The following is a 15,984-nucleotide window of genomic DNA, read 5'->3' on the forward strand; positions in this document are numbered from 1 at the left end:
GGAAGTATTGTTACCGCCATTTTTACAGATTTGGAACTGAGGCGCAGCCAGATAAAATGCCTTGCTTGAGTTGTATGAAAGGAGAGAAGGTTAGCACTCCCCTTGATAAGGATGGAAGAGGTCCTAGTGACCTTTACAACACGCATATGATTAAGGCACTGCCACTTACTTCGTGGCATCTAACCAAGTTGTGGGGTTTTTTTTTTGTTGGTTTTTTTTTTGAGATCACTAAAGAAGCCTGTGACAGAGCCAGGGACTGAACCCAGATTTCCTGCACATTAGTCCAGTGCCTTCCCCACGAGACCTGCCTTCTTCTTATGTGCTGTGTGATTTGTTCTCGAGAATGCTTATTGCTTTCTTTCTGCTTGGATGGGTCTAACAAGAAGATAAGATGTGAGTGGTGAGCATTCTGAAAGCAGTTTGGCTCAGTCTTTCCTTTGCAGCTGAGAGCAAAATTCTAATTGCTACCTTTACTGTAGATTTAAAAAAAAAAAAAACAGGCTTTTATTGTTCTCACAAGTATTTGAATAACTGACTACCCTGTCTGTGGTTTTGTATCCCTCATGTCTCACTGCTTGCCATTTACCATTCCTTTTTATTTTTTGACTGAAACAGCCCGTTCATACACTTCCCTTGCATCATACCTTTATAAAATATTAAAGATTTGACCTTGCAGAGTATATGTTTAATGTACCAAGCCATCGCTCCCAGGCTCCACACAGGAGCAATCACCGTGAATGAAAGTCGTGTGTATGTGTCTGTTGCAGCCAGAGGAAAAGTGTATCAAATTTAATCTGTTTGCTTGATAAATTGTTTTTCAACCACTATAACTAATTGTCTATTACAACCGTGTCTGCTTACTGAGTGCCATACTTTATATGCATGTAGGTGCTAGAACAGGGTTTGAATTTTGAGTAGCAGTCATGAGAGCAGATTGCAAAATCTGATCACGCTTACAATAAGGTTTGTGTCTTGGCTCAGTGAATTCAGTTAATATTTCCAGTAATCTTTCCATCTCACAATTCAGTCATTCATTCTCCTTCTGGATTCTTGTCTTTGAATTAAAAATAGGGGAAAAAATCCATTTCTTATTTTTTCATCAAGTTTTTTTAAAGCATTGTGTTCAACTGAGAAATTAAGAATGAACTCTGTTTAAGAAAATACTTCTTGTTTAGAATACCTTGTTTAAAATACCTGCATTAAACTAATGTGTGTATCATCAGTAGGTCAGGGGACTTTTTAGGGACAATATCAGAAAGTGATTTGTAGTGGGATTTCCCCCACTCTTTAAAACAAAAACAAATTCCCCTGTCCCCAGCCTTCTCTCCCTCTTACTGGGCTGCTGTTTCCCTTGTTTAAATTGATGGGTGTACTTCGTAAAATACCAAATACAACTGTGAATTCAGGGGATGGCAGCATTTCTTAGATGCTTTCTAGAAACAGACATGTTGTTGTTGATAGAATTCCTTCAACATCATGATAAACAGCTAAATCAATAAAAAAAAATAACCAAAACAAAACCCAACCCATAATATATTCATTTTAATGAAAAATTAATTGCTGTCAATCGTAGCTTATAGAGTGTCTCACCCTTTTCAGATTGTTTTTCTTTGCTTTGAAATTGTAATCCTGATGCTCTTCTGTTAGTCGAATGCACACTAACAGGGTTCTGCATATCCATGAAAAAATGGAAACCCCCATCCTCTCTTTCCACGTTTGATACCTCTGGACCACCTTCCTGCCAAAGCCCCCCAGTGAGAGAGATTGTCAACATTCATATTGATCCAGAAGGAGTTTTGTAATTAAATGGCAGATGGATGGGATGTAAATTTCATTCTCTCTCATTGATTCCAGTGAATCACTGTTTTGATAAGGTACTTTTTACCATTCATTAAAGGATGGGCACTCTGAGCTATTGACTTTAATGGATGTAGGATTAGGCCCCAAAGTTACTACCTAGATGTCTGGTAAAAATCTAGCCAAGGCCAGTAACAGTAACCAAAAGTTGTTTCTATGTGGTGACTGTTCAGTGGTCTTGAGCAGTCTCAGTTGAATCCTGGGTTTTCATGTTTTTGTTTTTTTCTTTTATGCAATATCAATACCATTATTTTGGGAGTTGAGTGAGTGGGTCGGCATGTGATTGGTGATAGGAGACTTACAAATACAAAAGATGGGTGTGATTGTTACAAAGGTGAACAAACTTCACTTGTAGCTGCGTTATGTAGGAAGGAAATTAGCAGTGGCATAGGGAAGGATGTTTGTTTCCAGGATGTAGTTTCCTTTTTCAGATACCATTTAGTTCTGCAGAACTGAACCTTACTTTTCACTGATTTTGATGTCACTTTTAAATTTTAAGAATATTACTCTGAAGTGATCACCTGAAGATGATCTCAGAAGTTTTTTATGGTTTGTCTACATGGTGAGGTAATGCACTCTACTGTAGTCTGGCTTCTAAAGTGCACTAATGTACTGGACATTAATAGGTTCACTTAGACCCTGCTGATGCGCACCAAAGGTTCCCTAGTGCGCTTTAACATATAAACAGCACCATGTTAAAGCACACTAGGGAATCTTTGGTGTGCATCAGCAGGGTCTACCTGGACCAATTAATGCACAGTACATTAGTGTGCTCTCGTAATCACTCCCCCCCCCCACCCCATCCCTCATAGTGCATTACCCCATTATGTAGATGAGCCCTTAGAAGCCTTAGTCTTGTTTGGAAATGTTAGATCACAGCAGTATTTACAGTGCTTAGCAGGAGAGGTTTTCTATTCTAGAACGAAAAGATGCATATATCCTTCCCCTCTCCCTTTTCACAGGAAGGACACCACCTGTAGTTGATCTTAATGGCCACAGTGATAATGGGCCACAGGCTCACATGCTATTTCAAATCAAAAGTTATCTAGCAATACCAGAGCAATTACATTTAAGGTGTGTACTGAAAACTACCGATGGATTCTAGAGAGAATATATTGAATTCAGACAGCTGTAAAAATGGAGTCACAGCAATCTGAGCACCATGCAGTCATGTTTAGAAAGGTGACAAATACAGGAAAATCAATTACCATCTATTGGCAATCAGGTGTTCATGGTGCAACTGCTGCAGAGTTAATTGCTTACCCCAGCTCAGTGTGTTTTAACCCTTTCATGTTGGTGACCCTTATTTGAAATCAAAACATTTGGGAACCCCTTTCCATTTACTGTAAAAGTAAGAGTAAAAAAAATAAAAGTATCAATGATCAATTACATAGGCTTATTGTTGTGGATGTATTTTGACAGCGAATACTTGACCTTGAAGGGTAAAGATGTGAGGAGAGCCAGGGAGCAAGATTTTCTTTGCTTTAGATGGTAATAAAATTTTCAGTGTCTCATGACTCCCCATAAATGTGATGAACTGTTTGAAAAACACTTGGTCTAATTTAAGCAAAGTTATCCTCTCATATTTTTATTAATATTCTGTTTTCCCTTCCTGTACGGATCTTCCATTTACGTCAGTGGAACATCCATGAAAAGTCAAATACTGGAGTCAGGATCTGCAGCACAAGAAAACCTGTCTCATGTTCTGCTCATTTATTCAGTATCTTTTTCTCTCGGTATTGGAAGCTCCTGTAATAAGTTCAGTGTTTCTTTCAATTATTTGGTATGATTAGATAGAAGAAAAATCCAGAGCAACCCAGGGGAAAAAATTAATGCTCACTCTCTTTATTGCAATATTTGCTTGTTATTTCAGTCTCTCTCTCTTTTTTGAGTTCACAGTGCTGAATTCCCTCAACATCTACTGTAGTTAGTGAGTGTTGATGGTGCTCATTACTAAAGGGGCCACACATATATATAATTTGCAGAGTGGAACTCTTCAAATTCCAAATCTACATAATCTTACATTATACTTTTAAAACTTGAAAGATATATATTTTTACACTTGGATGAGCCCATGGATTTTCTTCATTTTCAAAGAAAATTGGTCTATCTGTCTTAGATGCTTATATGGCACTCCATTAATGTACTATTTAAAAACCCCATAATCTTTAATGTGTTTATCCTTGCAGCACGTGTGAGGTAAGGCAATGGTGGTATTCCCATTTTACAGATGGGCAGGGAGGCACTAGAGACTAAGTGATATGCCCAAGGTCACACAAGAAGTCTTTGGCAGAGGAAGGAATTGAACATGGGTCTTGCATGGTCTAGGCTAGCCCACTAGCCACTAGTCTGTCCTTCTTGCTTTTCTACCAACATTTTTACCAGAAGAAGGATGAGATATTTCTGGTGAAGTATAACTTTTTTAAAAGTGGCTCGGACCTTCCTGCCTGAGCGGGCACTTCTCTTCCCAGGCTGTATTATCATGGTTAGGATTGGTAGAGGTGTTCATGCCCATGCTCCTTGATATATCGGAGAAGAAGCGATTGGCAAGATATCCTCTGTGAAGGCCTCTCATTTTGGTGATTCCCACATGGTCTGAAATGTCCTGATTTTCTTGATCTTCTGAGATTGCTGCAAAGTCTGTCTTTTTGGGATCGCAGAAGTGATTGGGGTGAGCTCTTTGGAGGGAAGCCTGGGTGCTTTTGGTTTCTAATCTGCTGACTAGCTGATGTCTGGTATGCGGTCGGGACAAATGTGCCATTCTGGTTTTGTACTAGTTGTACCTTTTTAATACAAAGAGTGTCTATAGCCCAGGGTGGGCTTTGTTAAATTTGAATATTTTGAGAATATATGACTAAAAGAGCAGTTCATCACTTGCAGAGCGCTTTGCTAACTCAAAACCAAAATGAAGTGTAATAAAAATCACCTACATGTCTTGACTGCTTTTAATCCTAAAATCTTGAAGAGCTTCACAAATAATTCAATTAACCTTCAAACATCTCAGTAAAATCCTATTACTAAACCATTTTACAGATGATGAAACTGAGGCACAGATTGGTGAAATGACTTGTCTTATGTCCCACGGTTTACAGTAACTCATGGCAGAATTGGGGATGAAGCCCGGGAGACATGACTCCCAGTTCCTTGCTCAAACCACCAGATCAGAGTGAGATTATTTTTCTTCTCTATTGTATAAGTGATAACTGCCAACAGAGTAGTTATCAACCAAATAGAAATCACCTTTTTTTAAAAAGTGTTCCTTTGAAGCAAATATATATATTCTGACATTTCTTTTTAGCCAGTGATTTTTTGCTTTTTGAAAGCATTAATTATAAACAATTCCTAACCTGTCATTATATGGGTCTGGAGCCAGTTCTCTCAAATGAATACTTGATATAAAATCTAATACAGGTAAAAGGATACATTGACTGCATACCAGCTGACATAAATCTTGTCTATAATAAGAGTAAAATCCATGCAAATGAATCATTGCAATGAATTGTTGTAATTAGGATTTATTTATTACACAGGTCTCATAATCATATAATTGACTTTTGGTATATTGAGATTTATAATCTGAACTCCTAATTCCATTTTGTTAATTTAGAAGCAAAATCTATTAGTGGCAGAGTGTTCTCACTAAGCTCTCTCATGCTGTGTTCTGTACTGTGCGTGGAATTGGTTCTCTTGAATCGCTGATCTAATTCCATTGTAATAAAGGGCCCAGTTCTGTTCCTGTTAAAGTGAGAGTTTTGCCATAAATTTTAGTCGGAGAAGCAATAGCCCCATAATAAATTTTTCAAAGTCTCCAGTGCTTTTAGAATTAGCAAGTGTCTCATTAAATATCCTCCAGCTTGTCAATGGTATTTACACAGCCTCTTTATTCTGTAAGTCTGATGTAAGTCCAGCCAAGGAGAAGAATGATAGAAATTTGTTACCGTCTCATGGTTGTGTGAAATGAGTTAGGTCTCAGTCCTTCCCACTGGATTTGTCTACATAGAATCATAGAATCATAGAATATCAGGGTTGGAAGGGACCCCAGAAGGTCATCTAGTCCAACCCCCTGCTCAAAGCAGGACCAATTCCCAGTTAAATCATCCCAGCCAGGGCTTTGTCAAGCCTGACCTTAAAAACCTCTAAGGAAGGAGATTCTACCACCTCCCTAGGTAACGCATTCCAGTGTTTCACCACCCTCTTAGTGAAAAAGTTTTTCCTAATATCCAATCTAAACCTCCCCCACTGCAACTTGAGACCATTACTCCTCGTTCTGTCATCTGCTACCATTGAGAACAGTCTAGAGCCATCCTCTTTGGAACCCCCTTTCAGGTAGTTGAAAGCAGCTATCAAATCCCCCCTCATTCTTCTCTTCTGCAGGCTAAACAATCCCAGCTCCCTCAGCCTCTCCTCATAACTCATGTGTTCCAGTCCCCTAATCATTTTTGTTGCCCTTCGCTGGACTCTCTCCAATTTATCCACATCCTTCTTGAAGTGTGGGGCCCAAAACTGGACACAGTACTCCAGATGAGGCCTCACCAATGTCGAATAGAGGGGAACGATCACGTCCCTCGATCTGCTCGCTATGCCCCTACTTATACATCCCAAAATGCCATTGGCCTTCTTGGCAACAAGGGCACACTGCTGACTCATATCCAGCTTCTCGTCCACTGTCACCCCTAGGTCCTTTTCTGCAGAACTGCTGCCTAGCCATTCGGTCCCTAGTCTGTAGCTGTGCATTGGGTTCTTCCGTCCTAAGTGCAGGACCCTGCACTTATCCTTATTGAACCTCATCAGATTCCTTTTGGCCCAATCTTCCAATTGGTCTAGGTCCTTCTGTATCCTATCCCTCCCCTCCAGCGTATCTACCACTCCTCCCAGTTTAGTATCATCCGCAAATTTGCTGAGAGTGCAATCCACACCATCCTCCAGATCATTTATGAAGATATTGAATAAAACCAGCCCCAGGACCGACCCTTGGGGCACTCCACTTGATACCGGCTGCCAACTAGACAAAAGCAAAAAGAAAAGGAGTACTTGTGGCACCTTAGAGACTAACAAAAAGCAGTATAAGTATCAAGATGAACTTGTTAGCAGAGGTGCCAAGGGTTAAGTGCCTGATCCTCCTAGGAGCAGAGAGCCTTCTACTACAGTTGTTCAGCTCCTTGCAGGATTAGTCTATGGCTTGGAGAGAGAGCTACTGTCAAGGTTCCTTCCCCACTCTGAACTCTAGGGTACAGATGTGGGGACCTGCATGAAAACCTCCTAAGCTTACTTTTACCAGCTTAGATTAAAACTTCCCCAAGTTTGCCCTTGGACTTCCACTGCCATCACCAAACGTTTATCTGGGTTTATTTATTAGGGAAGCGTTGTTTGGAAAGTCTTTCCTCCCCCAAATCCTCCCAACCCTTGCACCCCACTTCCTGGGGAAGGTTTGGTAAAAATCCTCACCAATTTGCATAGGTGACCACAGACCCAAACCCTTGGATCTTAAGAACAGTGAAAAAGCATTCAGTTTCTGAAAAGAAGGGTTTTAATAAAAGTAAAAAAGAATCACCTCTGTAAAATCAGGATGGTAAATATCTTACAGGGTAATTAGATTCAAAACATAGAGAATCCCTCTAGGCAAAACCTTAAGTTACAAAAAGACACACAGACAGGAATATCCATTCTATTCAACACAGCTTAATTCTCAGCCATTTAAAGAAATCATAATCTAACACATATCTAGCTAGATTACTTACTAAGTTCTAAGACTCCATTCCTGTTCTGTCCCCGGCAAAAGCATCACACAGACAGACCCTTTGTCTCTCCCTCCCTCCAGCTTTTGAAAGTATCTTGTCTCCTCATTGGTCATTTTGGTCAGGTGCCAGCGAGGTTACCTTTAGCTTCTTAACCCTTTACAGGTGAGAGGGTTTTTCCCCTGGCCAGGAGGGATTTTAAAGGGGTTCACCCTTCCCTTTATATTGATGACAGCTACTCTCTTGACCCCCTAGAGGTGACCCCTGAAGGGCAGGTTGTGGCACTTTGGTAGGAGGATGACCAGTCAAGGCCTGCGCTGTCTCTATTCTCTGTATTTTAAAAGAGGATTTCTGTCTCCTGGGCTTGACACCTTTCAAAAGCATGAACTACCCAAAACAATATTTAAAAAGCAATTTTGTGCAGGTAATTAGAAGGCCCCCAACTTTGCCAAGGTTTTAACGTTCAGCTGTGGATTTCTGAAATAATGGTTGCCATATAGGCTGCTTTTGTTTTTGTTGAATAAATTGGAGAGCTAATGAGCTGCAGATGAACTTGAAAGGGTCTGTTACTTTCTGGCATTAAATTAAAATTTAAAAGGAGAGAAAAGTCAATGATTAAGAGCAATGAGCTCTCCCCCACAATTAATTCCACTGCATTTATGGTAGATTTTACACCAGCCTCCCTCTTACCCCTGACATGGGGGGTGTGGTTGTAATTCTGTTGCATTCCAGCTATTTTTGGCTGCCACAATCCTTTAGAGGTCATTACAGCCAAAGAGAAGTTAGAACAGCCCTGAGGCTGCTCTTAATTAGACTGGAGATGGGGCAGCTCTGAAAAGACACTTCTGCTCCCATTCCTTCATCCTTCTCCCTCCTGTTCCCACTTTGAGCACAGCTCACCAGGACACAGAATCTGCCAGAAATCTCAGGTGGAGTTGTAAAGTCACCACCTCATTCCCTTGTTTCTGTGTCACCAGTTTTTCCTGAGAAGTTCCATTGTGGCTCTGTGGATAACCGTTTCATTGCAGCAGCATTATTACACAAAAGGAAGTTGACAGTTTCCTCTCTTGTTAGGGATGATCAATTTAATAAGTCAAGCTCATCTCCTCTCCCCTCTTGTCCTGTAAATATTGTAAATATTCTACCCTGAGGAGTTCCTGGTGCAAATCCCCAGGCCTGGTCTTTTCTCTGCACCTCTCCCATTTATACTAGTGCATCGCAATAACTACCTAGACATCGTTCTGGTACGATACATTAATGGTTATATATTATTGTAACACATGTGTGACACATGGCACTGAATGTTGTCGACTCAGAATTTCGCAGCTGCAACAGAGATTGAACTGTGATCCAAAAACATGATCTCCGAACTGGATAGAACAATATTGCAAGGATAACTTAAGTACAACATTGTATAGAGTTACACCACACCAGAAGACACTGTGTATTTAGTTATTTAGACCACTTACCTAGATACCTACATCTGCTTGCATGTATTTATTGACCTGTATAAAAACCACTCTAAGAAAGCATCTGGATCTGCCTACTCCAGAAGCACAGATTCCTACAGCTTGAGTTGAAGGAAAACTCTCCTTCAGCTCATAGCACCTTTAGGCCTCTGACACATGTGAATATGAGTTGAACATCTCTTCATCCATCTAGTAAAGGTCAAAGGGAGACACGTACATATAGCTAGTTAATTAAAAACTCATTCTGTTCCATTTTAGGTTCTTATACTAAGCCCATCACCATGATATCGGTGTATACCGAGTTCCAATTTCCATTTCTCAGTTACAAGTTTGGACTGACATTTTATAGTCGTATAAATTGCCTTGTTATATAGATTTAATTGATGAAGGAAAACTAAGTTTGAAAGTTTTGTTTTTTCCAAGTGATAAACATTAGAACTTTTTTTTAAGCTGACTGTACATGACACCTCCATTTTTCCTCATCCTCACTCATTTCTGTAAAACATCAGAGAAATTAAATACAAAGCCCCATAACATTTAATTCAGTGTTAAGACAGTGAAATAAAGCACTCAAAAGCCAAGAGATATAACAAGCCCAGATTTCTGTGGGACATTTAGTGAGTCATGATATGTGCCTGTACTGTCTTCTGTTCTCTGCTCTCTGCTAAATGTGAAGTTTAATCATAGAATCATAGAATATCAGGGTTGGAAGGGACCCCAGAAGGTCATCTAGTCCAACCCCCTGCTTGAAGCAGGACCAATTCTTGTTAAATCATCCCAGCCAGGGCTTTGTCAAGCCTGACCTTAAAAACCTCTAAGGAAGGAGATTCTACCACCTCCCTAGGTAACGCATTCCAGTGTTTCACCACCCTCTTAGTGAAAAAGTTTTTCCTAATATCCAATCTAAACCTCCCCCACTGCAACTTGAGACCATTACTCCTCGTTCTGTCATCTGCTACCATTGAGAACAGTCTAGAGCCATCCTCTTTGGAACCCCCTTTCAGGTAGTTGAAAGCAGCTATCAAATCCCCCCTCATTCTTCTCTTCTGCAGGCTAAACAATCCCAGCTCCCTCAGCCTCTCCTCATAAATCATGTGTTCCAGACCCCTAATCATTTTTGTTGCCCTTCGCTGGACTCTCTCCAATTTATCCACATCCTTCTTGAAGTGTGGGGCCCAAAACTGGACACAGTACTCCAGATGAGGCCTCACCAATGTCGAATAGAGGGGAACGATCACGTCCCTCGATCTGCTCGCTATGCCCCTACTTATACATCCCAAAATGCCATTGGCCTTCTTGGCAACAAGGGCACACTGCTGACTCATATCCAGCTTCTCGTCCACTGTCACCCCTAGGTCCTTTTCCGCAGAACTGCTGCCTAGCCATTCGGTCCCTAGTCTGTAGCTGTGCATTGGGTTCTTCCGTCCTAAGTGCAGGACCCTACACTTATCCTTATTGAACCTCATCAGATTTCTTTTGGCCCAATCCTCCAATTTGTCTAGGTCCTTCTGTATCCTATCCCTCCCCTCCAGCGTATCTACCACTCCTCCCAGTTTAGTATCATCCGCAAATTTGCTGAGAGTGCAATCCACACCATCCTCCAGATCATTTATGAAGATATTGAACAAAACCGGCCCCAGGACCGACCCTTGGGGCACTCCACTTGATACCGGCTGCCAACTAGACATGGAGCCATTGATCACTACCCATTGAGCCCGACAATCTAGCCAGCTTTCTACCCACCTTATAGTGCATTCATCCAGCCCATACTTCCTTAACTTGCTGACAAGAATACTGTGGGAGACCATGTCAAAAGCTTTGATAAAGTCAAGAAGCAATACATCCACTGCTTTCCCTTCATCCACAGAACCAGTAATCTCATCATAAAAGGCGATTAGATTAGTCAGGCATGACCTTCCCTTGGTGAATCCATGCTGACTGTTCCTGATCACTTTCCTCTCATGCAAGTGCTTCAGGATTGATTCTTTGAGGACTTGCTCCATGATTTTTCCAGGGACTGAGGTGAGGCTGACTGGCCTGTAGTTCCCAGGATCCTCCTCCTTCCCTTTTTTAAAGATTGGCACTACATTAGCCTTTTTCCAGTCATCCGGGACTTCCCCGGTTCGCCACGAGTTTTCAAAGATAATGGCCAATGGCTCTGCAATCACAGCCGCCAAATTCCTTCAGCACTCTCGGATGCAACTCGTCTGGCCCCATGGACTTTTGCACGTCCAGCTTTTCTAAATAGTCCCTAACCACCTCTATCTCCACAGAGGGCTGGCCATCTCTTCCCCATTTTGTGATGCCCAGCGCAGCAGTCTGGGAGCTGACCTTGTTAGTGAAAACAGAGGCAAAAAAAGCATTGAGTACATTAGCTTTTTCCACATCCTCTGTCACTAGGTTGCCTCCCTCATTCAGTAAGGGGCCCACACTTTCCTTGGCTTTCTTCTTGTTGCCAACATACCTGAAGAAACCCTTCTTGTTACTCTTAACATCTCTTGCTAGCTGCAGCTCCAGGTGCGATTTGGCCCTCCTGATATCATTCCTACATGCCCGAGCAATATTTTTATACTCTTCCCTGGTCATATGTCCAACCTTCCACTTCTTGTAAGCTTCTTTTTTATGTTTAAGATCCGCTAGGATTTCACCATTAAGCCAAGCTGGTCGCCTGCCATATTTACTATTCTTTCGACTCATTGGGATGGTTTGTCCCTGTAACCTCAACAGGGATTCCTTGAAATACAGCCAGCTCTCCTGGACTCCTTTCCCCTTCAAGTTAGTCCCCCAGGGGATCCTGGCCATCCATTCCCTGAGGGAGTCGAAGTCTGCTTTCCTGAAGTCCAGGGTCCGTATCCTGCTGCTTACCTTTCTTCCCTGCGTCAGGATCCTGAACTCAACCAACTTATGGTAACTGCCTCCCAGATTCCCATCCACTTTTGCTTCCCCCACTAATTCTACCCGGTTTGTGAGCAGCAGGTCAAGAAAAGCGCCCCCCCTAGTTGGCTCCTCTAGCACTTGCGCCAGGAAATTGTCCCCTACGCTTTCCAAAAACTTCCTGGATTGTCTATGCACCGCTGTATTGCTCTCCCAGCAGATATCAGGAAAATTAAAGTCACCCATGAGAATCAGGGCATGCGATCTAGTAGCTTCCGTGAGCTGCCGGAAGAAAGCCTCATCTACCTCATCCCCCTGGTCCGGTGGTCTATAGCAGACTCCCACCACTACATCACTCTTGTTGCACACACTTCTAAACTTAATCCAGAGACACTCAGGTTTTTCTGCAGTTTCATACCGGAGCTCTGAGCAGTCATGCTGCTCCCTTACATACAGTGCTACTCCCCCACCTTTTCTGCCCTGCCTGTCCTTCCTGAACAGTTTATAACCATCCATGACAGTACTCCAGTCATGTGAGTTATCCCACCAAGTCTCTGTTATTCCGATCACGTCATAGTTCCTTGACGTGTATTATTGCTTGTTATTAAATGTCTCTCAAACTTTACACAAGGCCAAGTGTTGTTGCTGTGCACACTTGCAATTGCAGCAAGGCTGAGAATGTGCCAAATTACTGAAAACTTTTTGACTATCCTGGTTTCTTTGTTCTGTCTCAGCCTCTTTATTAATGATGGTTATCACATTTAATACACAGTAGATATTTCCTACAAATGCTGTGGCTTCCTTATTGATGATGATTGATGTATTCTCTGAATGGTCTTGCAGTGAAATTTCCTCTCGTTTGAACTGTTGCTCTTGGACTTAGCTGGAAATGAAATCTAAGGTCTCTCCGGTCAGCTGTTTCTCTGGTTAAAGATTTTAAAGTCTAATCTCCCTGCCTGCTACATTAATTAAGAATGGGAAGAAAGGTCTCTCATCTAAATATTAAATGCACATATAATGAGGTAGGAAAATGTGCTGAACAACATTTGTGGATTAAAAGACTGACTGGTCCCTTATGAAGCCTGGAAGATGGTGACCAGAGTCCTAGAAAAATAATTTTTTGTTATGGGAGATGGCACCTTTCTTTGCAATTGACTAAAAACTCTCTCAAAGCTTAATTCAGATAGCCCCATAAATAAGTGTCATGTCTCACTGAATAAGATTGATTTTGTGCTTCTCTACAGAAATTGCTGTGTATTCCATATATGCAGTATACTGCTATTAGGCGAAAGTGCTACATTGAAAGATAGCTGTGGGGTACAAATCTACAAAGAGGTGGTTGTTTCTATTAATTAAAAGTAACTGTAGTATCCACTTCAGGGGTTTTTTGTTTCTTTGCTATGAACCAGTAACAATTCTTGGTATAGTGTCTTTCATTCCAGAGGACAGCAAAGCAGTTAAGAAGCTGGACTGTGGCACATCACTGGGGTGCCACCTTTGAGGGCAGATGGAAGTGGTAGAGAGCCACAATTCATGCACCTATTAGGCCAGGAGTGGCCAACCTAAGCCTGAGAAGGAGCCAGAATTTACCAATGTACATTGCCAAAGAGCCACAGTAATATGTCAGCAGCCCCACATCAGCTTCTCCGCTCCTGCCCTGGCTCCCAGTGTCTCCCACCCACCGGCAGCCCCGCCAATCAATGCCTCCCACTCCCTCTCCACACCTCCCGATCACCTGTTTTGTGTCGTGCAGGAGGCTCTGGGGAGGGGGAGGAGCGAGGGCACGGCAGGCTCAGGAGACGGGGCAGGAAGAGGTGGAGTTGGGGGTCTGGCCTGTGGCAGAGCCAGGGGTTGAGCAGTGAGCACCCCCCAGGACATTGGAAAGTTGGCACCTGTAGCTCCAGGCCCGGAGTCGATGCCTGTACAAGGAGCCGCATATTAACTTCTGAAGAGCCGCATGTGGCTCCGGAGCCATAGATTGGCCACCCCGTGCTAGGCCCTCTGGTAACTCCAAGGAGTGCTGAAGAAGCACAGTTGCCTCACTACCAGCCACCACATGAGAGGATGCAGCGTCTGTTTCCCTTTCTGTGCTCGAGGACTTGGCTAGGCAAGAAGAACAGGAGGACTTGTGGCACCTTAGAGACTAACCAATTTATTTGAGCATGAGCTTTCGTGAGCTACAGCTCACTTCATCGGATGCGTAGAATGGAACATAGAGTAAGAAGCTATATATACATACAGAGAATATGAAAAGATGGAGCAGTGCTGGCCAGAGGATCCAGGGGGCCTGGGGTAAAGCAATTTCGGGGGCCCCTTCCATAAGAAAAAGTTCGTTTTGTCACCCCAAGCAGCAAAGAGGAAAAAAAAAGAAAAACCCAAGTCGTGCCGCCGAAGAAAGAAGAGACAGGAGGACCCGCCACCGAATTCCCGCGGAAGACTGAAGCGGAGCAATTGAGCTGCCGACGAAGTGCTGCCGATGAGGAAGAGAGAGACTGAAAGATCTGCTGCCGAATTGCCCCCACCCTGTCTGCAGGGCCTGGTAGTAGGTGACTTCTGGGTACTCTTCTGATTATCACTACAAATGTTTTTTTTCTCCTGCTGATAATAGCTCATCTTAATTAATTAGCCTCTTACTCCACCTTTTCATATTTTCTATATGTGTGTGTGTGTGTGTATGTATGTGTGTATATATATATATGTTCCATTCTATGCATCCGATGAAGTGAGCTGTAGCTCACAAAAGCTTATGCTCAAATAAATTGGTTAGTCTCTAAGGTGCCACAAGTCCTCCTATTGTTTTTGCAGTTACAGACTAACACGGCTGCTACTCTGAAACATGGCTAGGCAAGAACTCAGATAGCAACTGGGCCCTGTGGGGCTGAAAAGGGGCTTCTTGTAGTATCTTTGTCCTTTTATTGTATTTAACTATGTAAATAGCTTCACAAAATTGTAAGTCAGCCTCAGCTGTGAGTCCTTCTCCCAGTGAGATCTGAGAGACTGAGTCTCATGCTGCTGCTTTCTTCCCCCACCCCCACCCCTGACTCCTTCTCCCGTGCTTTTGTGGCATCAGAACTAGTAGGAGCAAGAGACTTCACAGTCTGATGTCATTAGCAGTTCTTGTTTCTGCATTCAAGAGGACTTTGCTACCCTTCATCTCCCACCCTCCTTATCCCCCACTCAAGGAAAAGTTGATTCCCCATGTAACTTAATTATACTTCTTGATTTGTCATGAAAACCTAAGCTCTGTGGTCGATTGGGTTTTTGGTGGGAAGGGTTGGTCTCTTTCCCATTAGAAATTCAAATCAGTTTTTTATCTTTCCAAATGTGGGATGCATTAGAGGGTACCTTCAAGGTATGGGCTCATTAATACGAATTGGCTAAAGAAAGATAATTAAATAATTCACTTTCTGCAGTGCTTATCACACTCCCCTGCCAACGTATGGTAAGGCTATTGCAAGCTGACAGATTGAAGTAATAAACTCTGGCAAATGGTGGTGGTAGCTGCATTTGAAATTAACTCCCTTCTGTGCTTCTCTAATGACTTCTAGATTGGTGCCTTGGCCCTATCTTTTCCAATGACACCGCCAGAGCAGCTGGAAAAATAGAGAGAAACTTTAAGGGCCAAATCCTCAGCTGGTGTAAAGTGTTGTCTATCTGTATTGTCATCAGAGTTGTGCCAACTTACACCAGCTAAACATCTGGCATGGGTGTCACACAGGAGTTAAACATGTTACCTTAAGCCATACAACTAATCCTTCAGTAGGATCACGCTTGGTCCCACAACACTCAAACTCATGCTGTCTATAGTATAAAGTAAAATCAAATGTGACAGGGTGTCTTCTACAAGTCTTAATTCTCCTGTTTTATTCCCCTTAGGTTGTTTCAAAGATGATCGCATTGTGTTCTGGACTTGGATGTTTTCTACTTATTTCATGGAGAAATTGGCCCCCCGGCAGGACGATATGCTCTTCTATGTCCGCCGAAAGCTATCCTATGTTAGTGGCGATAGTACAGAGGGAAAGAAGGTGAGTGAACAGAACTTGGAGTTA

The 15,984-nt window shown here is 42.4% G+C and overlaps 1 protein-coding gene and 1 non-coding gene across 5 annotated transcripts in view; both read left to right on the plus strand.

Annotated features, from left to right (window-relative positions):
- The window catches only part of KIAA0930 (KIAA0930 ortholog), a 140,713-nt gene that overhangs the window by 69,770 nt on the left and 54,959 nt on the right, over nt 1–15,984 (plus strand). For all 4 annotated transcript variants that reach the window (XM_073316079.1, XM_073316071.1, XM_073316111.1 and 1 more), the window contains one exon: nt 15,812–15,960. In XM_073316079.1, the coding sequence (XP_073172180.1) occupies nt 15,812–15,960 (149 nt within the window). The remainder of the gene's footprint in view (nt 1–15,811; nt 15,961–15,984) is intronic.
- LOC140905652 (U6atac minor spliceosomal RNA) lies at nt 68–192 on the plus strand. The gene has a single exon (XR_012156898.1). It is a non-coding gene; the product is annotated as a U6atac minor spliceosomal RNA (small nuclear RNA).

The sequence above is a fragment of the Lepidochelys kempii genome, chromosome 1 (assembly GCF_965140265.1).
Source record: "Lepidochelys kempii isolate rLepKem1 chromosome 1, rLepKem1.hap2, whole genome shotgun sequence".
Lineage (NCBI taxonomy): Eukaryota > Metazoa > Chordata > Testudines > Cheloniidae > Lepidochelys > Lepidochelys kempii.